The following is a 25,832-nucleotide window of genomic DNA, read 5'->3' as shown; positions in this document are numbered from 1 at the left end:
TCAGGATTTCTCATTTATGGGCAATGGCAACTTTTAAAGGATGAGGAAAAAGCCAGAGGCTGAGGTTTGGACCGTGAGTTGGGGCTGGGGCCACCGTGTTCACTGGAAGACCTGGCACTCTCCAAGTGCTCCACTAGATAGTAGGTGCATGCCACCTCCTTAAATCTTTCACAGAGGCCCCGTGGCCTAGGTTGTATTAGCCCCATTTTACTGATGAAGAAACTGAGCCTTGGAAAGGTCATGAAACTTGCCCAAAGCTCAGAGCTAGAGCACAGGGCCTGGTGTACCCCCCCAGGAGCAGGGGCCATGGGGGAGGGGGGGAGCACTCACAGAGGACTGAAGGAAAGGGGAGACTTGGGACCCACCCTGTGAGACCCAAGCCCGTCTGGGTTCTCTGCGCAGGCCCACCCGCACAGGTGTGGTCATGCTCGCAGCTCCACAGAGGGCTTTTCTGGGCCCTGCCCAGAAGACAGAGCTGGCTCCCTTGGCTTGCCTCCCAAGGATTCCTTACCCCCCAAAGAGCCCAGGGATATCATTAAAAACAATTAAAGCCCCAGTTGTATGGAAAACAGAAGACTCAAACATTGGTATAATTCAATTTAAAGTTTTATGGGATGACAAATGCGTGGAGGGTGGCTGGGAGGAGGAGCATAAAGCTTCCTGGCAGACCCCTTGTCACTTTTACGGTTCTCCATTGTTGCAGCGACTGGGAGGTTCATAACCAGGGTTTGTTTGCGAGGTCGCTATGGAGGAGCAGGGGCCTTTCCTGGGCCATGTGGTAGGAAACCAAATCCATTCCCTTCCTCCCCGGCTGCCACATGGAGGGCGGTGGTGAGCAAAATAAATCCAACCTATGCGTGGGCAGCTGTCCATGTGGCGCGGGAGCCCCACAGAAAACAACAGAATGCACAGGCACATAGTGGAAATGATTAAGGTGCTGCGAGTGCCATGAAGAACATTGTAGGGTGCTCCAAGGCCCTGAGCGGGTGCCCCGAGCTGGTCTCGGTGGGAGAGGTGTGCAGGTGGGGAAGATGCATGTGGGCCCTGCTAGGAGTGGGAACTTGGCCTGGGCGCCCAGGGCCAGGAGAAGAGCCAGAGCAGGCAGACATGCAGACAGGCAAAGCCCCCTTCCATCTCTAATCCTAGAATTGGGTCTTTGGGGGTCTGTGGGCCCCCAGGCTCCTAAAGATCCTCTTTTCCTTTTCATATGGGGCATTCCTTATTTCTTAGCAGGGATCTCAGAGAGGAAATTCTCCTTGGCTCCCTCCCCTCTTTCCCCAGGGGCCAGTTGGTCTTTTGTTGAGGCCCCAATGGAATTTTTGCGTAGAACAGATCCCACCTTTGGTCAGCCAGCACAGTTCCCCAGAGACACAGCCAGGTGGGAGGAGAAGTGTGTCGAGTGCTGCCAGGACTGCGTTTCCTGGCACCGGTGCTCAGAGGGCAGGAAGCCTAGGAGGAGAGCCAGGACAGCGAGGAGGGGCAGATCTCCTCTACCTCATCTCCTCCCTGCCCCTCCAATGCATCGCTCCTACCTCCAAGAGCCATGTGGGCTCGGGAGCATGCCCATGAAGCCCCTGGGGCCTGGCAGGGTCTCAGGAGACAAGGGGCTTTCATCAGTTTATCTTGGGTGAACTAGAAGCAGCAGAGATTCTGAGGAGCCTGGCCCTAGAAATGCACATGAAGACAGCAATGGGACACCATGCCTAATCCATCAGCCTGGCAACAGTTAAAAAGCCTGCAATACCAAGTGCTGGCGAGGGTTTGCACTGCCCGTGTGGGTGGAAGCCGGCCACTTCAGAAAGCAATCGGTGAGACTTGGCGACACTGGACTATAGCCCCCACGCCAGCCTTCCACGCAGATACCCATGCTAGAAAAACGCTGTGCTTGTGGACGGGGCCATGTGTATAGGAACGGTTACTGCAACATCATCTCTAGCAGCAAAAATAGCAACTTGTGTCCATTGGTGACGGCATGGATAAAAGGTGGAGCTTTCCTACAAAGAAATAACACGCAGTGGTCAAAAAGAATCATCTAGATATGTACAGAGATAGCGTATCTCTGTCTAGATAAATATATGCTAAATAGATACATAGATCAGTATCTCTATTTCCTAGGAAGAACAGATGTCAGAAACATAATACAGAAGGAAGGAGGCAAGTGGGAGTGAAGCAATAATATGGGACAATTTGTATAAACTAACAAATATATATACTATCCGGGGACACACACATGGGTCAAAGTGTATAAAATAGAAGGACACATAAGGAATTCATGAAAGTAATTGCAGGGAGTCGAGGAGGGAAATGGGACTAGAGCTCTTCAGCTTGCTGTCAGCATGAAGTACGAGTGACACATCTTAGCGGTCAGTTTCAGGGTGGGAACACAGGTGGTTCTGATGTCATTTGATTCCCCATACCTTTGGTGATGGTTTTCATTTCTCTAAAAAACAAGTGGGTAAGAATGGAGTCCCCAGGATCCATGTGGTGGTCTCTTCTGCAGTCCCAGAGGTGGTGCCGGGGTCTGTACCAGCAGGGGAGGTGCTGGCTGCCCCCAGGGGCCCACACTGCTCTCTCCTAGTGCAGAGTCCCGAGTTTGGCTTTTTGTGTGAGAGGCAATTAATGCATTAGGCTGGGGTGGGTGGGGGGATGCCTTATCTGTACCCGGCCTAGCTCGAAGAAGAGGGAGAAATAAGAGCAGCCAAATTGAAACCTTATTAAACAAAATTGGTTAGGTCTGATGGAGCCAAACCTAGACTGATCTTTAAAAGCTTATTTCATTTTTCCCCCTCCGGTCTGAACCTCTTTGAATTGAAGTAACTGATCCTGCTGTAAGCTTATTAGTGTCAAACCTTGTGTGTTTCTTTTCCTCTCCGATTTACATTTTATTAAGTAATGATGAAGTTGCAAGGCCCCGACCCTCGCCTTTGGCACAGCCAGGAGCTTCCAGGCTCATTAGTGGAACGAAAATGGGTAATAGAGGTCCAATCTCATTACAGCCAGGACCATTATTACAAAAATCTCTGCACATCAGAAAAACTGCTAAGCGCAGGCTATTGTCCACTTCTTTGAAGCATCTGTTGATTCCGTAGAATGCCGGGAGGACCCTAAACACTGTTGTTCCTTTGCAGTGTATTCTGATGTTGCTGGGCCTCTCCATTTCTTACCCCGCAGAAGGAATGCTGCCAAAGAACTCCCCGCGTGTGAGTGAACCTCACTACAGTGCTTGTAACTCATTTGGATTTCCATGGTGGAGTAGATGTGTTTTTATGGCATGATATAGTAAAAGAATTTGGGTTTTCATGGTGGGCAGATCTGGATGCTGTGGATAAATGTCTTAACCTCTGGGACCTCAGTTACCTTGTCTATAAAATGAGATCATTGTTAGCCACCTAAATGGTTGCTCATGTCTGTAGAGCGTCATCACGTGTAGGTATCTGACCAATGTTGAGGGTCTCTCTGTACAGGTCATGGGGTAAAATCATGGAATCCAGCATTAGCTGGGTACCACTATTCCACGCAAGGTGCTGTGAAGAGCAGAGATGAACGCTTTATGATTTCCACCTTGAGCCACTTCTTTTGGAGGTTTTCAGTAGTCTCCAAAACAGAGACCAGGTCCTTCTGAGTATAGTACCCTACAGAGTCCTCAGGATGCTAGAGAACTATGCTTCAGATGCTCAGAAGACCAGAAGGGGTATCTGAGTGTGTCAGGCCTGGGAGTGCACAGAGGGTTCCTTTGCCCGCTCATCTACTCCATCAGCAGACATTTTCTGAGTGTCTGTCCTGTGCTGAGCACTGTGCTACCTGAACACAGACATGATGGCGGCTAGGAGGTAGCAAAGCAGTTGAGAAGTTGGCTCTGAAGCTGTCTGCTGTGCTTGGCCAGGAGGAGGCCGTTGCTCACCATGGCCAGGGCAGCCATAGTGGCCTGGGCAGGGGAGGGAGGGCCTGAGCTGTGTCTGTCCCCACCACTCCCAAGTCTCGGCTTCCTTCTACCCCTGAGCAGGGTCCCTTCACAGTGGAGTCTTCCCTCTGCCCCTTCCCTGGAGCCATCTTTCTGGTTCTCACCACATGGGCATCCACATCGATGGTCCTCCAGACCTGGAGCAGCCTGGCGCTCTGCTCCCAGCGCCCACCGCCCGGGCACGGTTTCTGCTTAGCTGGTCCAGAGACCAGCCGTGGGATGTCAGGCCTGCTTTGCAGTCCCTGTACTCATTGTCCCAAGTCTCAGCCTATTTGCTTTGTGACCTTGGAGACATCAAAAACCTCTGTTTCTTCATCCCTAAAATTAAATGTAAAAATATTGACCTGCCTTGTAGGATTTTCATGAAGAATAACTGACCCGGATGATGATAAAGCCTCTTTGTTAGTCAGAAAGGGCCAAATTGCTTAGCAAGCACAAACTTGAGTTTTAAAAATTGTTTGCTTGCTTGATGTATTCCTTCCTCCCTCTCTCTGTGGGTCCATCCTCCCTTTCCCAGAAGTGCTTGGTGCCAGAAAGAGGGGAAGGACAAGAGGAAGAGACTTGGCAGCCACCATCCCCTCTCTGACTCAAGCTCAGGGCATGGGCCTGCCTGGCGGTCCCATGCAGAGCCACCTCCCTGCTCTGCCACCTGCCTTCTCTGCCACCATCCTAACTGCGCCCCACCAGAGAAACCTGCGTTCCTCGGAGAGGCTTGGAAGGCTCCTTCCCCTGGGTTGTCTGGAACCTCCCAACTCCTAGCTAGCCTCAGGGCCAGCCCTGCTCTCACAGCATGGCTATGTACCTCCATGCGCCTTTGTAGATGTATACATCCCAGACCCAGACTGGAACTCCCTGGAGGCAGGGACAGTACTGCACCCATCCATGGCTGCATTCATTCATTCCACAAATAGGTGTCGAGGGCTCTATATGTCTGCGCTGGGCACTGAAGATAGAAAGAGAAGTTAAAGAAAATAAAAATAAAGCCCTCGCCCTCGTGGAGGTTACATTCCAGTGTGGGAGGGACAGTCAGTAAGCAAATATATGATATGTCACGTAGCGATGAGTGCTATGAAGAAAAATAAAACAAAGAAAAGAAGATAGGTATGGGGAGCTCTTACTGTGGAGTCAAGGATGGGTTCTGATAAAGAAACATTTGAGTGGATAGGAAAAGAAATAGGGCATCTGGGGGAGGAGCATCCCAGTCAAAGGCCCTGAGGTAGGAGCACACTTGGCATGTTTCAGGAGCAAGAAGTAAGAAGGCTCATGTGACTGAAGTGACGTGAATAGGGGCTGCAGGGGAATTGTAACAAATAAAGTCAGAGAAATGACAGGGGCCAACTGTAGGACCTTGGGGTCCCAGCAAGGATGTTAGTTATACAGTAACGGGCTTGGAGGCGAAAGTGCAGAGTCATATCTTATGTATAAGCTGCTCTGTGGAGAACAGGCTGCAGGGAAATGGGCAGTAATCAAAGCCAGGTGGGCCTGGGAGCAGGGTGGGCAGTGGTTGCAGAAGGGCTCGGGCACTGGCTCTGTTGAGAAGGCGAAGTCTGCTAGAGCGCCCGATGGCTGGGTACGTGTGCGAGAGAACAAGAAGAGCCAAGGTGGAACCCACAGTTTTCACACGAGCAGCCGGAAGCACACAGCTGCCACTTCTGAGACAGACAGATGGAAGGAGAGGAGTCTCAGATGTGGTAGGCTGGAGGTGGAAACCTGGTAGACCTCCAGGGGGAAAGGCCAGAGGCAGTTAGGTGCGTGAGCCTTCTTTGTCCATCCCCCAGCCTCCGCCTCTCCTGGAGCTGCGATCTCTGTGCGCACCTGCTGCCGGCCGCCTCACGGACCTCTCCCAGGCACAGATCTCTCAGCGGCCCCTCCTCCCTGCAGCGCAAGGCTGTCCCTCCAGCCGGAGCCTGGGGGTCCGTCCTCGTGTGCCAGGGTCTCCCTTGTCCCCGCATCCGGTCTGCCAGTACACCCCAGCCTTGTACTGCACAAAGAACTCTCAGAGTTCCTCCCTTGCTGCTTTCCCTCTTTCCTTTCTTATTTCGCCACACCATGTAGCCAAAGTGACCTTGTCAAAGCATGTGAGAGCAGGTGACATTCCTCTGCTCAACCCCAGGCCACCACAACCACCGGGGGCTTCTGTTGTCCTCATGGTGAAGGTGGTGGGCCCATGTCTCCAACCTGATGCCACTGCCCTTGGTCCCCACCCCGCCAGCCAGCCCACCACCTTTCAATCCCTCAAACAGGCCACATTCTTTCCCACCTCAGAGCCTCAGACCTGCTCTGCTCTTCCCTCTGCCTGGAGCCCCTGTGGCTGGTTTCTTCTACTCCCTCTGGTCTCAGCTTTAGCGCCACCTCCTCAGGGAAGCCCTCCCTGATGACCCAGGAAGGATTGCGTCACCCAGTTATTCTATCCCATAGCACCTCTCCATGGTTTTGTAATCTGCATTTATTAGTTGATGATTTTATAAGCTCCGTCTGCCCCGACCCCCAGCAGTAGACTCCAGAGTCTGTTCTGCTCGCCCTGTATCACGCCGGGGCCTGGGCCTGGTACATGAGAGGAACTTGATAAATACGTGTTGAGTGAATGTACATATACTGCCTCTGCCACTCAACTTGGATGTTAGTAAATATGAGTGAGCTGTTGAGTAGATGGATGGACTCTCTCAAAGTTGGCCAATGAATGAAGGAAAGCCTGTTTTTTTCCCATTCTGGACCTGGCATAACTAGTTCCCGCATTTCGGTGTCCTAGATGGGCTCTCACATTCTTAAAGGCCATCTTGAAGAACGTGGGCTTGTCCGCGAGCCTGCGTGCTGCTGCCGCCGCTGCCGCTGCACGCACCCACGAGAGCCCACAGTCGTGCCACGCCACCCTGTCCCTGTCTTATCTGTTTCACAATTTCCTGTCTGGCCCTTGAAATCTTGATTTGCACAGTCATTTGTCTTTCTGCTCTTCACAGTGCCCTCTTAAAGCATTCTTTATTATTTCAGTCCTAAGAACACAAGCCCCGTTGAAAGGAACATGCTTCCTGCTTGGAGATGGGCTTGATGGTGGGGGGTGGGGGCCGTCAGGGTGGTGAGGGCCCTGTGCCTCTGTCCCAGGGAGCATCCTGAACACCAGGAGCTCGCTCAGGCCCCAGCCACTCCGGAATCTCCACCCCATGCTTTCTTTGCTATGGGGGGCATTTCTCTTCCAGAATCAGATGCAGCCATTCTCTTTGGATGGGCTGGATGTTTAGCTGGGTCTGCCATAAACAGCGTCTGTCAGCCAGCCTCTGCACTAGGCACCAAGGTACAGCAGTAGGAACCTGGATTGATTGATTGATTGATTGATTTTTTTTTTTAGATTTTATTTATTTATTTGATAGAGAGAGGGAACACAAGCAGGGGGAGTGGGAGAGGGAGAAGCAGGCCTCCCGCTGAGCAGGGAGCCAGATGCGGGGCTTGATCCCAGGACCCTGGGATCATGACCTGAGCCGAAGGCAGACGCTTAACGACTGAGCCACCCAGGTGCCCCGGAACCTGGATTTAAAAGGGGAAATACACAAGTTTGATAGGCAAAAATTAAGAAATCTGGCCATGCCAGACACTGGAGAAGAACCGGATCCACTGAGAGTCTCTGGCCTGTGGGTGGAAGCGTACATTGGTACTTTATTTATCTAGCAGACATGAGCCCTCACTTGCTCCTGACCCCGCAGTTCTGGTCCAGGGCCCGCGTCTTCCAGAACCCTCCCTGCACTGTGCATCAGGCGGGAGTCTTGTTTGAGAGGGAATTCATTGCATCATTTTCCAGGGAAAAATTGGAAATGACCCATGTGCGCATCAGTAGGAGGCTGAATGGGGGTCTGTGTGTGCCATGCGACATACAGCATCAGCAACAAATGAGCTGCAGGTGTAGGCAGCACGGGCAAGAACTCTAAAGTTCAAACACTCAGAAAACAAAGTATTGGTTAGGCATATGTACTACATATGTAGTGAGCCTCCGCACAACCATGTACACGTATATATATAAAAAGAAAGGAATGCCACACACCAAATTCAAGAGAGTGGTTGCCTCCAGCTGGGGGGCAGGCAGGAGCACTAGGTGGGGAAGGAGCACAGAAGGAGAGTGAAGTTATTGGTAATGTTTTAGTTCTCAGGGTGAATGATGGGGCCATGGATATTTACCCTATCGTAATTTAACTCAGTAGGTACAAGGAGGCACAGACTGGCAGAACCATAAAGCAGCAATGGCAACGTAGGAAGTCAGGTTCAGAGCAACCCAAGGAGAGTAACCAGCTCGGTCTGGAGTGAGCAGGGAAGCCATTTCAGGAGGTCCTCTGACATGAACAGGAATTTTAGGTGGAAGAAGTCCCAGGGAGAAGGGTCCTCACAGGCAAAACAAATATGTGGTTCTGTATGTAGGGAATTGTTCAAGCTTCCCCTGGTTGTGGCTTCACGTGTTGGGGCAGGCCATGTGGTGGGAGGCTCCAGGGAAGGCCATGTGGAGAAGCCAGGCAAGCAGAAGTCTTTGGTGGGGCAGCAGAGGGGATGTCAGGAGGTGCAAGAGCCCCTACCCTCCCTGAGCAGCTTACCCAGTGTGGGGGTGGGGAGGTGGCGGCCAGCGGGCTGATTCCCCATAGAATTTCACATGACCAAAGGATCTTCCTGCTCACAACAGCTACACCCAAAAGGTTTGAAAGTGGTGATGTGCAAGAGGGGAGCCCGTGTAGAAGTCAGTGCCAAGGAATTGCATCATCCGACATGTGTTTTAGAAAGCTGGCCTAGAGAAGGGAGATTGGTGGGGTGGGGGCCAGAGGACAGCTCACCCGGCAACTACAGGCCTCGGGGGGAAGAGCTGTGATTCGGGGCCGGCCTCGCTGGGCAGACGCTTAGTGTAAGATAATATTCTCCAGTTACTCTGAGGTGCATTCCTGAAAATCTTAGTTTCCCATTGCCCTTGTAGACCATTTCAGAGATGTTTTATGTTTCTCTTTGATTGATCTTGGCTGTGGCTTTTGACACCGCACTTCTCACTTTCTCTGCCCCTTGACCTCTTGGTTAGGTAGTTAATGATCTTTAAACAAACACTTGAGTATTATGGCTCTCCAAGAAAGGGCCTGGCCTCCTGCACCCGGAGCCGCTCAGCATTCTCTCTTTATCCAGGGAGAAAACGAGTGCTCCCCACACCCGGGCTTTGCAGATGGGGATGCTTGCAACCTGAAGGCCAAAGTGTCTTTAACTTAACAAATTTTTATGAGGTTTTCTGAAATACATTACCCATTTCTTTGCTGCGCTAAGCGTGATCTCATCTCCTCTCCGACAGTGGATCTTAGTAGGAATGTTCATTGATTTCGTGAACGTTTATTAGAGCCTTTCCTATGTCTGTTCCTGATTTACAAACTGTGGGTACAGAAATCTGCCTGGTGTAGTAGTTGGTGTGGTGGTTTCCAAACAGAGATAAGATCCGGTTACTCCTTTGCCTAAACTCCTCTGCGACTTCCAGCCTGCCCTCTCCTCCCTGCCCTCCCTGCTGCAGCCCTCCCACCTCTTTGTTTATTTCTCAGACCCACGGAGCCTCCATCCTCGGCCTATACATTCATTAGCTCCCCTGTTCAGAACTATCTTTTTCTGGACCTTCACATAACTTCTTATAATTAGGTCTTAGCTGAGTCATCACCTCGAGAGAAGCCTTCCCTGACCACCGCTCTAAAAAGCCAGACCTCCCCCCACACCCTAGGCCTTCTCTATATGTTATATACGGTATACATATTACATGTAATATAGTACTTTATATATAATAATGTATATGATTATGTTATGTATTTATACGCAAAGTCTTACATATTAATTCCCTCAGTACAAACTTAGTTAATGTTAAATGTATTTGTAGTTTTGTTGCCGTTTCTCACTCTATTCCTACCCCCAGAACAGTCCCTGGCACACTGTAGTCCCTCAGTGTGACCTGCCCTGGAGAAGCCCAAGCCCACAGGCTAGCAGGCAGATTGGTGCAGAATAGGCAGTGACAGCAGAGCAGGCTGTGTATGACTCAGAAGGGCTGGGGTAGCACCAAAGAGAGAGGGACAGATCCTGCCCACTGGGGGTCAGGGTAGACTTTCTAGAGCAGTGGGGTTTGGCCTGGGCTTTCAAGGACAGATGGCCATAGCTTGGCAGTCTGAGGACCTAGGGAGCCATCTTGCGTATGGTGACAAGCCTCTACAGAGGGCTCAAGGCAAGAAAGTGCTGGAATGGAGTCTGGGGTGGAGTAGCGACTAGGATGGAGGGAGCCAAGGTAGCTCAGGATTTGGCTGCCGTGACCACCGCCCACATCCTGGACCAGGGTGCCCTGTGGGCCTCGTGTTTGCAGGGTGGAGCTTACTCTGGCCAAGGGGAGTCTGAGCGCCCCAGAGCTCCTCTGGGTTGCCTTGCCAGGGGCCAAGTGAGTATTGGCAGTACTGGGATAGGGACTTCTCCAGCTGGAGCCCTTCCCCCCAGCCTCAAGGCTCTTCGTTTCATGAGCTTTCTCTTTTGCTACCCACCAGGTGGTGAAGAAGGTGAAGTCCATGCAGATGTTTCACATGCCTGTCACCTCAGCCATGCAGGGAGACCGACTGGGCATCTGCGTCACCCAGTTTGACCCCAAGCTACTGGAGCGTGGCCTGGTGTGTGCCCCTGAGTCCCTGCACACTGTCCACGCAGCCATCATCTCTGTGGAGAAGATCCCGTATTTCCGGGGGCCCCTGCAGACCAAAGCCAAGTTCCACATCACGGTGGGCCATGAGACAGTCATGGGCCGGTTGATGTTCTTCAGCCCTGCCCCCGATAGCTTTGACCATGAGCCTGTGCTGGACTCCTTCGACTTCTCTCGAGAATACCTCTTCCAGGAGCAGTACCTAGATAAGGATTTGGCACCAGTGGCGACAGACAGTGATGAGGCTAACAAGAAGACGGGCCAGGCTACAGAAGGCCGCTGCCCTCGGCAGCAGTGGGCCCTCGTGGAATTTGAGAAGCCTGTCACCTGCCCTCGGCTGTGCCTGGTGATTGGCTCCAGGCTAGATGCGGACATTCATGCCAACATGTGCCGACTGGCCTTCCATGGTGTCCTGCTCCATGGGCTGGAGGACAAGGACTATGCTGAGAGCTTCTTGCCCAGGCTGAAAGTGTATAAGCTCAAGCACAAACATGGCCTTGTAGAACGGGTAAGCAGTCCCTCCACCCATCATCCTTCCTTGTCGGGCTCTGGTAGCTGGGATGGACACAGTTGGAGTCCGTGATAAGAACCAGGAAGACCTCAGAGGCTTCTGGTCCCAACTTCTGACATTTTAGAACAAGGAAACTGAGGCCCAGAGTGGCTGAGTGGCCTGAGTTCTGCTAACCCTCAGTCACAGAGCGGGGCCTGAACCAAGGCAGGGGAGCCCCACTGCACCTGCTCCCATCCCTGCCCTCTACTCTGGTGGTGGAGGTGGCCTGTGTAGGGCAGAGCAGCCCTGGTCCCTCACACAAACTGGTTTCAGACAGCAGCATTTCACCTGGGCCAGAAGCCAGCAGTATCAGTGGCCTCCTTGAGCTTCAGATAAGAGGCCGGGCCTTGCGCCTCACAGCCTGATGAGCAGGCCCTCGCTCTCGTGGCCTCAGTGGGGGCTGAGCCTCCATTAGGCAGGGTGGCTGCTGGGTCATATCAACAGATATGCCAGTCATATCGACAGAGGGAGCATAGCTGGTCAATGCAGGGCAGGCCTGGCCAAGCGTGTCCTCACCCTGTGGGGTGGGGGAAGTGGGGAGTGATGGTGGCAGGGTGCCAGAGGGCAAGAGGTGGGAAGGTACAGGAAGGTGACAGAGTGGGAGGGGCCAGGCTGCTGGCTTCCTCGGGTGCCTGGCATCATCACCAGATGCAGGTCTTTAGACATGGGTGAGCCAGTCTGGTTCACAGGCCTTTCATGAGAGTGGGCAGTTGCGGTAGCCCAGAGCCTAAAGGGGTCCTGAAGTCCTGGGATTACCTTCTGTCAGGTGCCCCCACTCCTTTGTCTTATCACTGTAGGTCTCAGTGGGAATCCCTGCCTCCTGGGCCTTGTAGAGATGGGTGGAGAATGTCCAAACGTCTGTCCAAACCTCACTCCCTGATGTGGGCCCCTGCAGGGCAGGGGTGGCTGTGAGTGGTCTTGGGACTCGTCTCTGAGCCGGGTGAGCATGGCTGTGCTAAGACCTCAGTGTTGGGAAGCTCAGGTTCCAGTGGGGTCTGCCCTGAGGTCCTCAGCAGGACTGCGGTTCTGTTCCTTAGACAGCAGGATGAGGGTTACCCCTCCCGGTGCAGCACCCTGCCCAAGTCAGCATAGGCTCCAGCATGGGGTCTGACCCTTACCGAGCAGGCACTCAGGAGAAAGTGTCAGGGCCTTGGGTACCAGCCAGGGTCGGGATTTCCACTGCCACCGCCCACCCTGTCTCCTTCCCCTCTCTCAGATCCCCATGTTTCTTCTCTGGAACTCTGTCACTGCAGGAACTCCCACTCTCCTCCTCCTTGTCTCAGGATTCTTCCTGGTGCTCAGGCCCGATTCCCTTCCTCTCCTGACTGTATCTAGACCTGCCCTCTGAGGGGGAATCAGTAGAAGTTTCTTACTTACCCCCTCACAGTCCATCCAAAACTCAGGATCCTCAGCTCTGTAATCTCAGGCCTTCCACTTTGAGGCCAACCTTGCCCGCTCAGCTGGACAGGCTTGGTCACCCTGCGCTGCGGCTGGAGTCCTGGAACTGGAGCCATGTCTGTGTCGTCCCGTCCCCCCCGCCCCCGTTGCTGTTTGCTGTCTGTCCATCTGTGAATGTTGGCTTCCTCCTCTGCAGAGCAGCAGCCTAAACTCCCAGGGCTGCCAGGAGGGCTTATGGGCCAATCATGGGGGCCACTCAAAGGCTCCATCAGCCGGGGGCCAGCCCTGAGATGCTGATTGAAGACGAAGGTGATAAAGTGCACGTCACTTGTTTGTCTCGCTTGATTTATTAGCAGTATTATGAAGCATAATTATTCTCTGGTGAAATATCTGTCATGGAGTAATGTCCCACTTGATGAGTTCACAGGTCTAATTGCCCCACACAGGCCTGTTGGTGGTGGAGCAGCAATTACTTCCTTCAAGAATGAGGAGTGTGGGTTTGTGAGGAGCCAGTAAACATACTATCGAATGCCTCTTGCCTCCTAAGGGCAGTGGGGAGAGCCAAGGAGATGTGCTGACCCAAACCATACCACCAATCTAGGGCATCCCTGGGGCCACCGGCCCTTTCCTCCTCAGTCCAGGGAGGCCAGAAGTGGAGGCCCAAGAGCCCCAGACTTGCAGTCGACAGATCCCACCTAGACATCCTGAGCAGAAAGGCTCCCTTCAACCAGGGACTGCTTCAGACAGGGCTGTGGAGGTGTGTGGAGGAGTCCTGAGACTGGGATCCTGTAAGGTAGGAAAGGGCACGGTACCCAGGGTCCCCCTACCAACCGCTTAAGGCCCTAGCTGAAGGGACACCTGTCCTGTGCCACAGATTCCCTTCTGGGCCCAGGGGCAGGAATACACCTGCCTCCTGCCTCCCTCCACCCCATCCCTACTCTATTTACTCCGCACCTACTGTGTGCCATTACTAGTTGCATACGTTGTTTTGAATCCTTATAAAAATTCAATGAGGAGGTTACTACTTTTCCTATGTACTTTTTTTGAAATTATTAAATAGATCACTTTCTTCCTCCTAAAATTATATGTAAATATTTGGGAAAAGTAATATATGTGCATGGTAAAAAATAATTCAAACAGCACAAAATTACTCAAAAAAAAAAAAGCTAGTTTTATTCCTACTCTGAACTCGGGCCATCAGGGCCCCTCTGCAAAGGGAGCCACACTGGAAACCAGCTCAAGAGATGTGAAGCAACCTACCCGAGGTCACAGGATGGTCAAGTCAGGATTTGAACCCAGCACTGACTGGCCTCTGAGCCGATATCTTTCCAGCATGTCTGGTAGATTCTTGCCCAGTGAGTTGAGAGGCTGGCATGCTCTCAAGAAGCTGGAGTATCCTTGGCAGGAGACTTTTCTTCCTACTCAGGTTGATAAGCATTGAACTTGGGATCACATAGACTGGGCTCAAGCCCTTAGCTGTGCCATGTAACAACTGTATGCCTTGGGGAGCCATTTTATTTCAACAGCCTCATTCATTTGAGGAACAAACAGTCTCCACCTCACAGGTGAAGTGGCTTCATATGTAAGAGTTGAGTCTAACTCAGGGGAAGCAGGAAGGAGATTTCCTAGTACAGCTCACGAGTAGAAGGCCAGACTTACTCCAACGGGCAGCCCCATTTGCCTTGAGCAGGACCCAGAGTACACAGAGATTTTCAGATCACTTGGTTGGCCACAGTCTTTGCCATGTGGCAGACTGGTCAAACGTGCAGGCCTGGGCTTCAGTCCCAGCCTGACCACCTCCTAGTGTGGAAATGTGGGCAGATCCAGGGAATTTCTCAGCACTGCGCCAAGGGGTGGGAGCTCAGCTTGGGCCTCTAAGACATCCTCCATTTATAAACAAGGAAGGCCCAGCCCTATATGGATATGTGTTGAATGGACACTTTCCATCTGGACAGACTTAAGGCATATAGTCCTTCTGAGCCCATTGCCTAAAAGACATTATTCATTCATATATCCAGATGTTTACTTAGCTCCTGTGTGTGCTGGGGATATAGCAAGGCAGACAGAGTTCTTGTTCTCATGGGGGAGGCTGACAAGGAACAGTACCTTAGATGCTTTCAGGTAGTAGTAAGTTCTAGAAAGAACGTAACAGTGAAATAAATACAAAATGCTGAGGACAGTGCATGGCACATAAGGAGGCCAGCTCTTAGCCCTCCCCGGGTTTTCTCTTACTTCTTTGCTCTGCTTCACTTACTGACACTGGAGAATGGGTCAGACTCCCCTACAGATGTAGCTTCACTCATTGGTGTCACCTACAGTGTCTGTGGCCCGTGGGCCACATCCAAGCAATTGGCCTTGCCCCAAATCTAATCATCTTTAACAAGCTTGTTTTCTCTAGATGCTTTTTTTAGCTGCTGCAATCAAACACTATTTAATTAACTTACCACCAGTAAATGGCTTTCCTTGCTTGGCTAACAAATGAACCACTTGCAAACTTACTTTGATTGTAGCCTATTCTCTCTCTCTCTCTCTTTTTGTTTTGTTTTGTGAAGAAATTCTGCTGTGATGAGATGTACTGCTTGAAATTGTCTCATTTTTTTTCTGTGAGCTGGGAATATTGTGATGTCAGTGTATGTTGTATTTTATTAATACAGCCAATAACGAACACAGAGCTTTGCCATGTAATTCGATAAAACAATAATCCACACCTCACTGAGCATTAAAAGTGTGACATTCGAAGTCCACTTTTCCTGTTTTGACATGGTGCCTATGCACTGGTAATAAAAATGAATAAATAAAACATATGGCTGGGTGAGATGCTGTGGAGTCGTCCCAGAGTTATGGTACCCAGTACCTCCTAGGTCTCTGTCACAACTGCTCAACTCTGACACTGGGGCACAAAAGCAGCCGTAGACAAGGTAGAAGCGAGAAGGTGTGGTGGGGTGCCAGTAAGACTTTATCAATGGACACTGCAATTTGAATTTCTCATAGTTTTCATACATCATGAAATATTCTTCTTTCGATGTTTTTCAGTCCACTGGAAAATAAAAGAACCATTCTTAGCTTGAAGGCCGTACAAAAACAGATGCTGGGCAGAATTTTGGCCTCTAGCTATACTGTGTCCACCCCTGATCTAAATGGTAAATAGGAGTCTTGAAACAGATTGAGCATCCTGCAAGGAAAAGTCTAATCACCACCTACAACCACAAGTACTCAACTCTGTCTGCATTCCTCAGGAATTAGGTCCTGGGAAGGGAGCTCAGGTTAATAGAAATGCTCCAGAAGTCTCACCTGAGGGGGAGAGGAAGGGAAGTGAAGGTGTTCTAAAGGGCTAGTCTTTCTAGGGAGAGGGCTTGGGAAAGGGAATTAGAGCCTGTGGTGGTGAGGGAGATGCTTAGTATCCTGTTTTCAGGTAAAAATATAGAAATATGTGTCAGATTATAAACACAAAGAAAGGGAAAGAAACTATGAATGGAAATGGAAAGTGTAGCACTTCCACACACACAAAGGAAAAACTGGAATTAATTTGATTAAACCAACAAAAATGAGGGAAATAAAAACATTGGTCATAAATAATGACAAAAACAGAAGGAACAAGAGTATCAGTCATTATACTAAACGTGAATGGCCAAATTCTCTTATGTAATACATAGATTGATAGATTGGATTAAAACACAAAATCCAGTTATATGCCATTTATAGGAAACACACAGTGGTAAATGAGGGTTAGGAATAAAAGGATAGACAGAGAAATGTCAGGTGATTGAACAAAAAGTATGAGTGGTAATTTCAGACAAGTTAATTTGAAACAAGATAGAATTTAAGACAAAAATACTCACCAAGATAAAGAGAGACATCATGTAATGATAAGAGGCATGGTTACAAACTTGTACCTACCAAACATATAAAAACAAAATCTGTTAGAAATCCAAAGAGAACTTGGTAAAAAATGGAGTCATAATTATAGTGGGGCACTTTAGAATGCAGATTCTGGAATTGGACAGGCCCACTAAACAACAGATAAGGACACCAAGGCATAACACAATTGCTACACTTGATTTCTAGATAGAAATAGAGAAAATACACTTTCTCCTTTTTTTCCGTGGAACATTTACAAAACTGGACATTCAGCAATAGTCATTCAAAAAATATTTGTAGAATATCTGTGTGCTGTTTTCAGGGCTGGGGATATAACAATAAGAGAAACAAAATCCCTGTCCTTGTGGGACTTAGATTCTGGTTGTACCTGTGGCCACAGAGAAAACCCTAGTAGACTTTTAAAAGTAGATAACATGAACCATTAAAATTAGAAATGAAGAATGGATATAGATACATAGATAGATGTCGTGTGTGTGTGTGCGCGTGCGCATTTGTTCATTCTTTCATGTGTTTGCAACTTGAAAATTTGCAAGCAGTAAGTTGCTATTCATTTGGCTAAGACTTTTTCTCATACTGTTATATAATGTAGAATTCCTTAGTAATAACTTTTTCTCTTTTGTCAGTTTTTTTTTTGTCCCTTGTTTACATCACAAAGAAAGTCTTAGATTCCCTTGAAGGTGACTTGAACACTCCTCTGTTCCGTGCTAATCTGCTTTTTGAACAGGCAGAAAATAGGGCCAAGATAGATCTTTCCAGTGGCAACAGTCTGTGACTAGGATCCATTTTTTTAATTGTATTTACTTTACCATCAGGTTCCTGTTTATGGCGACTCTTGTTTTCTCTCTAGGGTACCATGTGAAGTTTCCCTTTAAGCATAGGTATTTAAAGAAAACAGTTAGGTAAAGGATCTTTCTTTGCAGGTGTGCAAAGATCTGGTAAAAGTGAAGAGGGGGTGGAGAGTGTTTCTCAGCTGGAGTGGAGCTGTGAGGCCATGCTCCAGAGGTCCCTGCATCGTAGCCACGTGCAGAGTCACAGCAGCTGCTCTTCTCTAAGTGGACCGGGCCGAGTGTCATAGGAAACGTGGCCTTTCTATGAGGACAGACACGTGCCTAGTCAGAGGGCATACAGAGGGGGTCCGCAGGGAGCAGGAGAGGAGCAAGGACTCTGCTGAGGTGGGAGGAGGTGGTCTGATGAGGGAAAAGTACAAAGAGCTGGTGACCTTTGAGCTATGCCTTGTGACTGGCCAGACTGACGGGATGTGGGGGTCCCAGGGCCAGGCACTGTTTCTGCAGAGGCCCAGAGGTCTGGCCCTGGGCGTTTGGAAAAGGGCCCTCAGCCTAGGGCGCCCAGCAGCTGGAGGATGGGAAGGGAGTTGCAAGGTGTAGGTGGGCCGACCACCAAAGCTACCAGCAGGGCCAATGATGCAGGGTGGGGGCTGGGGGAGGCTGGGGCTTCATTCAGATTATGCTGGAGAAATCCTTTGAGTAGGGTCACCCGGGGCAGCCTACAGAGTGGGTGTCCACTCAAGGTCCCCAACCTTGTCCCCTCTTACCTAGCCTGCATTCTCAAGTCTCACTCTGAGCCTGGGTACCCCAGGTTGAGTCGAGTGGTCTGGCCTGACTGAAGCCACTTACTCTCTGGGGCCCTGCTTCCTCATTTGAAACAATTGCTTGGGAAAAGGTGGGGCCTCCAAGGGCTCCGTGCCGAGGACACAGAGTGCTCTGCACTGCATGCCCTGCCGTGGTCCACTTCACACCTCAGACTGCTACCACACCCCGGGGCCCTCCTTGCCTCCCTCCCTGCCTCAGTAGCTTACACAGCTCCACCCATATCATTTTCTCCTAAACAGAGGTGGTCCTGCCAACTCTTTATTCAAAAATCCCTTTGGGCCCATCTCACGGCCAAGATAAAGACAATACTCACACCTCAGCTACCACGGCTGGCCTGCCACTAATTGTGAAGTTGGGTCTCAGGGTGTGGCAGGCCAGGGAGGCAGGCACGCAGGACCAAGGGGATGCCTCTTTGCGACCAGGCTGGAGAAAAGGAGAGGACCAAGTATGGCAGGGTCTGCAGGCCGAGGCCTTGAAGGCCCAAGGAATTCAGTCTCCAGCCTGAATGCTGGATGGTCCCCTGCACAAGTGTGAGACTTTGGGGGCGTCTCTTCCCCTCTGTGTCGTTACTGGAGAAACGGGGGTTATACTCCCTACTCCATGGACCAGTGTAAGGAGGTACATGAGTACGTATAAATGCTGAGTGCTGTACTTGGCACAGTAGGCCATTGTTAAACAGTGGCTCTCCTCATTGCTATTTACTTGGCCTTTCCTGAGGGCATAGATGCCTGGGTCCAGCTGGGGTGGTGGCAAGGTGCTGGCACCCGCGCCTCTCCTGTGGTGGGATCAGGCCAGGCAAGCCGACCATCCTGGCTCTGGCAGGCTGGCGCTGGATGGGGAAGGCCTTAGGGCTGGGCCCAGGAGCCTGCAGCATCAGCCTAACCAAGTGTAAACACGCAGACGCCACCAGCAGCGCTGGCTGGCTTTGAAGTCTAAAGTGGTGCTGCCTCCCTGCTCTTGGCCCGCCTGGCTCCACTGCTGATGGCTTGTTAAATGCACCCAGGGCACAGGAGAGTGTTCTGGCCAGGGTGCAGTCCGGCTCAGGCTCCCTGTAGTCCTTCCCGAGCAGGGGCCATCTGGCAGACCCCCGCCCTTGGAGGAAGCAGTGCTGCCCTCCGCCTGGCTCCTTGGGCCACTTTGCTAACCCTTGCTGTCCCGAGCCCTTGTCCAGCAGGCCAAAGGCTGTGTCAGTTCCCAGGCCACTGGAGAAAACAGAGGTGCCCCCTGAAGCTGAGGGAGATCAGATAGCTAACCTAGTGCTCTGGCCCGGGCCCAAGCCCTCAGCCCCTCTCCTCCCTTCCAAGGTCAGCGTCTGAGAGTGGAGAGTCTTGCTCAGCTGCTGAAGCGCCTGTGAGCCTCCTTTTGAAGATTCCTTTTTTGCTCAAATACGGGCACAGGGTCAAGGCAGCTTGACATGGTGGAAAGAGCTGGCCTTGGACTGGCTCAGCTTGGCCATAGGCAAGTCACTGTCTCCCTAACACCCCCTCCCCACCCCCAGAACGTGTTTCTTCTGTGAAGGAGTGGTGGTGGGGAGTTGATGAGATCACGTGTGCTGAGGGCCGAGGATGGGGTCTGGCATGAAGCAAGTGCTCAGTAAAATGGTCATCCCCTTTTTCCTCCGTGAAACTACAGCTGCCTTTGTGACCTGTGCCTTGGCACCTCCTGATGAGCTCCAGATAGACAGCTTCACCTGCGTTGGTGCCTGGGTGGTGGAGGACAGAACCAGGGAGGGAGGCTGGGGGATGCGTGGGGGGAACTGGGAGACACAGCTTGCTACAGACGAGTGAGGGGCCTGCCCACCACTGGGACTGAGGAAGCCAGCCGCAGTGGCCTGAGAGGTGGGACAGAGGTGGGCGGATGCCTCCTTGGGTCGGTGCCTTCTGTGATGCCCAGAGCCTGGCCTGCCCTAGGCCTCCTCACTGGGCCTCTGCAACCCGCTTGACCAAAGAGATGAAAGCTGCTTTCCTTGCGTGGGTTGGCACTACAGGATTGCAGTGAAGTTGGCTGTCACTCACAGCAATCTTTCACAGAACTCCTGGCTCTCCTCACAGCAACCCTGGAGGTGGATACGTTCACCCTTGTTTTCACCGGAGAGGTCACTGAGGCTCGGAGAAGTGATGTGGCCTACCCACGGTCCCACTGTGGCTGGTGGAGGAGCCGCCCTACCTCGCAGGCCGCTCCAGGGCCCCCCTCTCCCTGCCATGGCCCTGTACTGGCGGGGAAGAAAAGGCATCCTCTGGGTGAGATGTTTCTTCTGCCACATAAGGATGGTGATACCAGAACAGCAGCATCGCAGGGACTCTTGGTGAAGTTGTCAATCCTGGTGGCCGTCAAGTGCTCTGGGAGAATTACCCCCTTCTGCCTTGTTGGATTACCTTGGCGCTCCAGGCAACTTCTGAGTTCTTCCCTCGCAGGTCCCTTCCCTGGCTGCTGTCCTCAGCGAGGCCCTCACTGTGGGATGGAGAGTACGAGGGAGAGAATCAGAGTCCAGACAGCAGCCGCCGGCGCATAGTCTGTGCAGAGTTAGGTGTCCGTGTCCTTGCTTCTCTTCGCTTAGATAACTAACTCTCCATCTTGAGGTTTCTGAGTATGTCTTAGTTGTTCTTGCCAACACCAACACCCCTAATCCCAGAACAGATTTTCAGAGGAAGAAACTGAGGGTCAGGGAAGTCCCTTGCCCAAGGTCGTATTGCTGGAAGAGGCCGTCCAGACTCAAACCTTCCCAGCCCTGCCTCATGCTTTAGTCCTCCTCACAGCCACTGGAGGGAGTGACTCGGGGCTCCACTGCACACTGGCCGCCCTTCTTTCCTTGGTGCCACTTCTCCAATTTGAATTAGAATAGTCGCTTCAGAACTTGGGCAGTTCCCAAGCCTCATCATGGGAGCCAGGCCCCGAGAGAGACCCACACATGTAATGACATAATTATGTGCACTGGCAGCCAGGTTCCCACTCAGAGGCTGGGGACAGTAGGGACTTGCCCGGCGTGTAAGCGAGGACCTGGGCTTCCATCCGCAACCAGTGACTGCTCTTTGGGAACTCACCCTCCAGTGACTGAAGGCTCATAAATGAAGCGAAGTATTTATGCAAACAGTGAAAGTCCCCACTTAGAGCTATTGTTGTAACTGCGCTGGCCCAGGTTCAGCATTGTTCTCGAGGAGCAAGGCCCACTGAGCAAGTCCCACATGCATTGCCTTTGGTTTGACGTCACAATGATTGATTTCAAAATGAAAAGCCTCCAACTGTTCTCTGAAGGTTTTTCCTCGTTGGATGTGCTGGTGTCTGATCTTTGAGGTCTCTCTCCTTTAGCTGGAAGAGTCTATAATTTGGAGACAAGCCCAACCATTGGGCATGCACACATGTTCTAGAGATGGATAGGGCCGAGAAAATGCATTTCCTCCAGCCCCCTGCCCTCTAACACCCAGGACAAATGATGACCCCCAGTCTTCCAGAAGCTCCCCAGAAATGCTGGCCTCACTGCCTCCAGCAGGAAGGGCTACCATCCCTCTCCGTAGCCAGACTTTTAATGAGGTTTCTTGCAGCAGACATTTGTGAGTCCCCTCTTTGCACCCCACCCCCAGTAATATCTGGAGGGCTCATGTTCTGGGGATGCAGAAATGCACTTAGGCCAACTCTTGCCTTCCAGGGCCACCCCTCTTCCAATTGGGGCAGCCCATGCAGACAAGCTACAGCTGGTGGCCCACATAGGCTTTGTCCCTGCCCATTCCCAGTGCAACCCTCTGCCGGGGGGCTCTGCGGCCCACAGGGGGCTGTGGAAGAGTGCTGTGGTCTGTCGGCAGTGTCTGCTCACTTCTGCGTGTGGCAGCCAGTGGGGCTGGGCACCCTGCCCCCTGCACGCCCCCACCCACCTTCCTGTGTGTGGTGCTGCGGGGTGGGTCCTGAGGGAGGAAGACACCCTGCCCAGGGCGTGTGGGGCAGCAGAGGCCAGGCTGACGACAGCTCAGTGTGAACCTGCCGTAACTCTCTTAACTCACTTTGTGGATGGGGGACTAAGGTCCACAGGGGTGAGGCCATGGGCCAGAGTCTCCAAGACCACAAGACCAGGGCTTTGAGCCCAAGTAGGCTGGCTCCAGAGCCCAGGCTCCGGCCCACTGCACAAGCAGGAGATTAGCATTCCCTCTGGAATTGGCCCTTCTGTGTGAAACCTTAAGAGCCATGTTGGACAACATCATTCAAGTCTGTTCTTAGCTGCTGCTTCTGGCTAAACACCTCCTCTCTTTCCATCGTCCCTCACACCTGGTCCCTATCCCCTTAGCCCTCTTTCTGTGTCTTCTCTTGTTTGCAGTGTGCCCACATCCCTCAGCCTGTACTGGAATTCACCAGAAGGGTAACTTGCCTCTTGGCCCCATAACCATAGGTAGAGGAAAGCTTACCCTCTTTCCAGCCTCATTTTGTGGATGAGGAAACTGGGGAGGCCTGGGGTGGGGGGTGTCAGCAGCTTGCCTCACTGGCCTTCAGTGCCTTCTGGGCCTGGCAGCCTCCACCCTGGGTGGCCCCAGAGCAGACCAGAAACACTTCACAGCCACGAAGGCAGCCCTCCCTCCCAGTGCATCGCATCCACTGGGCTAGCAGGTCTTCCTTTGATAGGTGCTTGGGCTGCACGCACCTCAGTTCCTGCATGTAGTGGCCAGGCTCCATCTGTCTTCCCTCTCTGCAGTTGGCTTCTCCAGTGGCTTGGGGTTTTCAGGAGCTGGGACTGGCAGGGATAGGGCTGGATTTGCAAGCAAGTTTGGGTCTAGCCAGTCATGGCTTGGCTCAGGGGAGCCCAGAGGGTGGGCAGTGCCCTGGCTTTCAAAGCAAGGACTGTGCTTTGAATACAGGCTGGGCTCATTCACTGCCACCAAACCTCTATCTCCTCTGCTCTCATGCCATGGGGGCAAATGCAGGGAAAGCTGGAACGTGTGACTTTGAGCAAGTCATTTCATTTTGCTGAATCCCTATAGGGCTTTTCTGAAGATTCACTAATGGTGTGGAGGTGCCTCTCACGGAGCATGGCCGAGGACAATTCGTGGCTCTCATCTGCTGAGGGTGGGATGGGAGAGGAGGTGCAGAGGGCTGGATAGTCTGAGGGAGGAGGAGTTTGCTGCCAGCTTCTCTCCCTGCCCTGGCGGCTCGTGTCCATAATGCCCGTCTAGGCCATCTTCTGGCTCCTGGAAGGATCCACCCAGGCTGCTGGAAATAACTGCGCAGACCATCAGCGGGCAGGGGTTGGGGGTACCAGCATTCCCGAGACCACACTGGGTTCCTGGCAGTGTGCTGAAGGCCAGCCTTCTCACCCACATTGCCTGACCCTGCAAGTGGAATTGAAGACACAGACGTTAGCAGGAGGGGACGTTACACCTAATCAGTGCTGTTAGGCCCTCTGGCCAAGCCATAAAACAAGAGAACAGGAGTGACACAGGCACTCCCTTTGAACTTGAATCCTTTCTAAACTGCCACTCCAGCCCCAAGGAGACCACAAAGCAGCAAGCAAGAGGGAGCCCCCGCGGGCCCCTCCTCAGAGGGTCAGAAAAAGCCCATTCGCTCCTCACCTTATCCCGGATGCTTAAAAAAATATTGTGGTAATGTAGGTCAGTGAACTGACCGGCACCACACACCAGCAGGATTACAGGGCCCGCCAGCCCGCACGCTGGCCCGCCTGGTCAGATGAGAACATAAACAAGAAGTGCTGGGAGCCCTCCACTTCCCCAGCCCTAGGCTTTTGTTTATGTAGCACTTAAACCAACTTTGGGGTCGTTGCAGTCTGCCTTGAAAGCCCTGAAGCTTTTTGAAGTTCCCCTGAAGTTAATAAAATTAGTCTGCCCCCATTGCAAGTCCTTGGCTTGGGGGAGAAGATGGATCCTCCACCGTGTCTGTGGCATTTCACTTTTTAAGTTAATATTCTATAACCAAAAGAAAGGGGGAGGCAGGGGAGAAGATGCAGTAGAAAGTCTTGTGAAATGCCTTCTTGCTAATAGGTAGCATGCCTGCCAGCCACCCCGTGGCCCTGGTCACGGTGAAACCCAGCCGCCAGGCCCACTGGAAGGCCAAGAGATGGGCCGCTGTGCTCCAGGGTCAGGGATGACCAGCTCTGGGGCGGGCAGGGGAACAAGGCGCAAGGTGAGGCTGTTGGCTCCCTATCGAATGAAATGTACCACCAACCACGAGTCCGCTTGAGTGATTTTCTTTTGCCCCCAAGGAGCCAAGAGTCACCTTCTGTCTCCCTCCCCACCTGCGTATCATGTGCATATTTACTGGGACCTTTCGTGGGTCAGGGCCATGTGAGAGAGAACTCCCAGTCTGTCTGGTGAGGGACACAGACAGGCCAACTGCCTGTGATGAGACAGAGCGGCCAGGCCTTGGGACAGGAGGTGCCTGCCACGTGGGGAGGCTGTCTGAAGGAAAGCTTGTCCAAGCTGAGCCTGGGAGGACTGCCAGGGGTCTGGGGTGGGTACAGAGTTGGGAAGAGGGTGGGGGGATGATAGACATGTTCATTATATTCACTAGCTTGATGGTAATGGTTTCATGGGTATCTATGTATATCTCAAATTCTCAAGTTTTACCTAAAATATGTACATGCTGTTATATATCAGTTATGCCTCAATGAAGTGTTAAAAGATGAAAGACCACAGGCAGGACTGAGCATTGCAGATGTACCAACAATCAGTTATGTACATGTTCCACTTTGACTTAGGCATTCAAGGAGCGCACATATGGTAAGTGGTGTTTACATGCAGGAAATGCAGCTGTGGAGAAGAGAGCCATGTTTCTGCTTTCTCAGACCTGGGTCCTGCTTGGGAGGAGTAAACAAGTAACAGATAAAACGGTGGCGTAATATCAGGGATGATCTGTGCTCCGAAGACAGAGAGAGGACCAGGGTGTGCAGAGGAGCAAGGGCTGGGGTGCAGGGGGCCACAGGCACGAAGGCCTTGACTGGGGCCCTTGCTGGGCACCAAGGGCCTGCCCAGAGATGGGGACGCCCTGTCTGCAGTGAGCAGTCCAAAGGCAGAATGTAATTACCTCCCACAAGGATATGCATGAGCCGCTTGAGGCAGGAGCTTTGATTTGTCCTCAGTGACACACCAGGCACATGGTAGGCTCTCGATAAGTATTTGTAGGGAGAAAGGAAGGACATTATGAATTTGGGGTGAATTTTCTGCCTGGATTGCCCATTGGGTCCCTGTGGTGCCTTTTATAAGATGGTTCTCTAGGTAGGTTGTAAGCTCCTGGTGCAAGGACTGTGCTTTATCATCTCTCAGCCAGCTATGATGCTGGGGACAGGTCTTCTGTCTCAGCTGGCTCTGTCTCACAGGCCAGCAAAGGCCTGGGACCCACCCGTCCTGCCCAGAGTGCCCCAGGGCTTCGCGGCAGCACCAGACCCGCCTGCTTCTCCAGCTTGGGGTGGGGGGTGTGGTCAGTGCAGTCTTTCTCTGCTTGAATGCTGGAGCATAGGCTCTGCAGAAGCTCGCCATGCTTGGGTTTGAGCTTCTACTGTGCCGCTGGCTCTGGCGACAAGCACTTCCCTCAGATCTCCCCTCTAACCACCCTGAAGTAGGAATGAAAACCCCTTGCACACAGGGGTGCTCGAGGGCTCAGTGGGGCCCTGCTAAATGACTCTGTCATAGGCTGAGGTGCCCTGAGGCAGTCTCTTTCTCCTAAGGACAGGTGGCCTCTCTGTAGCACAGGCTGAGCTTGGGACAGGAAGTGGCACAGAGCACCTCTGGAATGGCTAATCCAGAGCCATAGGGTCAGTTCAGCTAAACAGCCTGG

The 25,832-nt window shown here is 52.0% G+C and overlaps 1 protein-coding gene across 3 annotated transcripts in view; it reads left to right on the top strand.

Annotated features, from left to right (window-relative positions):
* The window catches only part of EEFSEC (eukaryotic elongation factor, selenocysteine-tRNA specific), a 238,568-nt gene that overhangs the window by 164,726 nt on the left and 48,010 nt on the right, over positions 1 to 25,832 (top strand). For 2 of the 3 annotated variants that reach the window (XM_081822977.1, XM_081822968.1), the window contains exons 5-6: positions 3,129 to 3,200; positions 10,480 to 11,136. In XM_081822977.1, coding sequence (XP_081679103.1) covers positions 3,129 to 3,200; positions 10,480 to 11,136 — 729 coding nt within the window. The remainder of the gene's footprint in view (positions 1 to 3,128; positions 3,201 to 10,479; positions 11,137 to 25,832) is intronic. The other variant, XM_081822974.1, reaches the window with a different exon arrangement.

The sequence above is a fragment of the Leptonychotes weddellii genome, chromosome 1 (genome assembly GCF_054177405.1).
Source record: "Leptonychotes weddellii isolate Sample4059 chromosome 1, ASM5417740v2, whole genome shotgun sequence".
In the NCBI taxonomy this organism is placed as follows: Eukaryota; Metazoa; Chordata; class Mammalia; order Carnivora; family Phocidae; genus Leptonychotes; species Leptonychotes weddellii.
The sequence above is the reverse complement of the archived record's forward strand: the minus strand, read 5'-3'. Positions and strand labels throughout refer to the sequence as shown.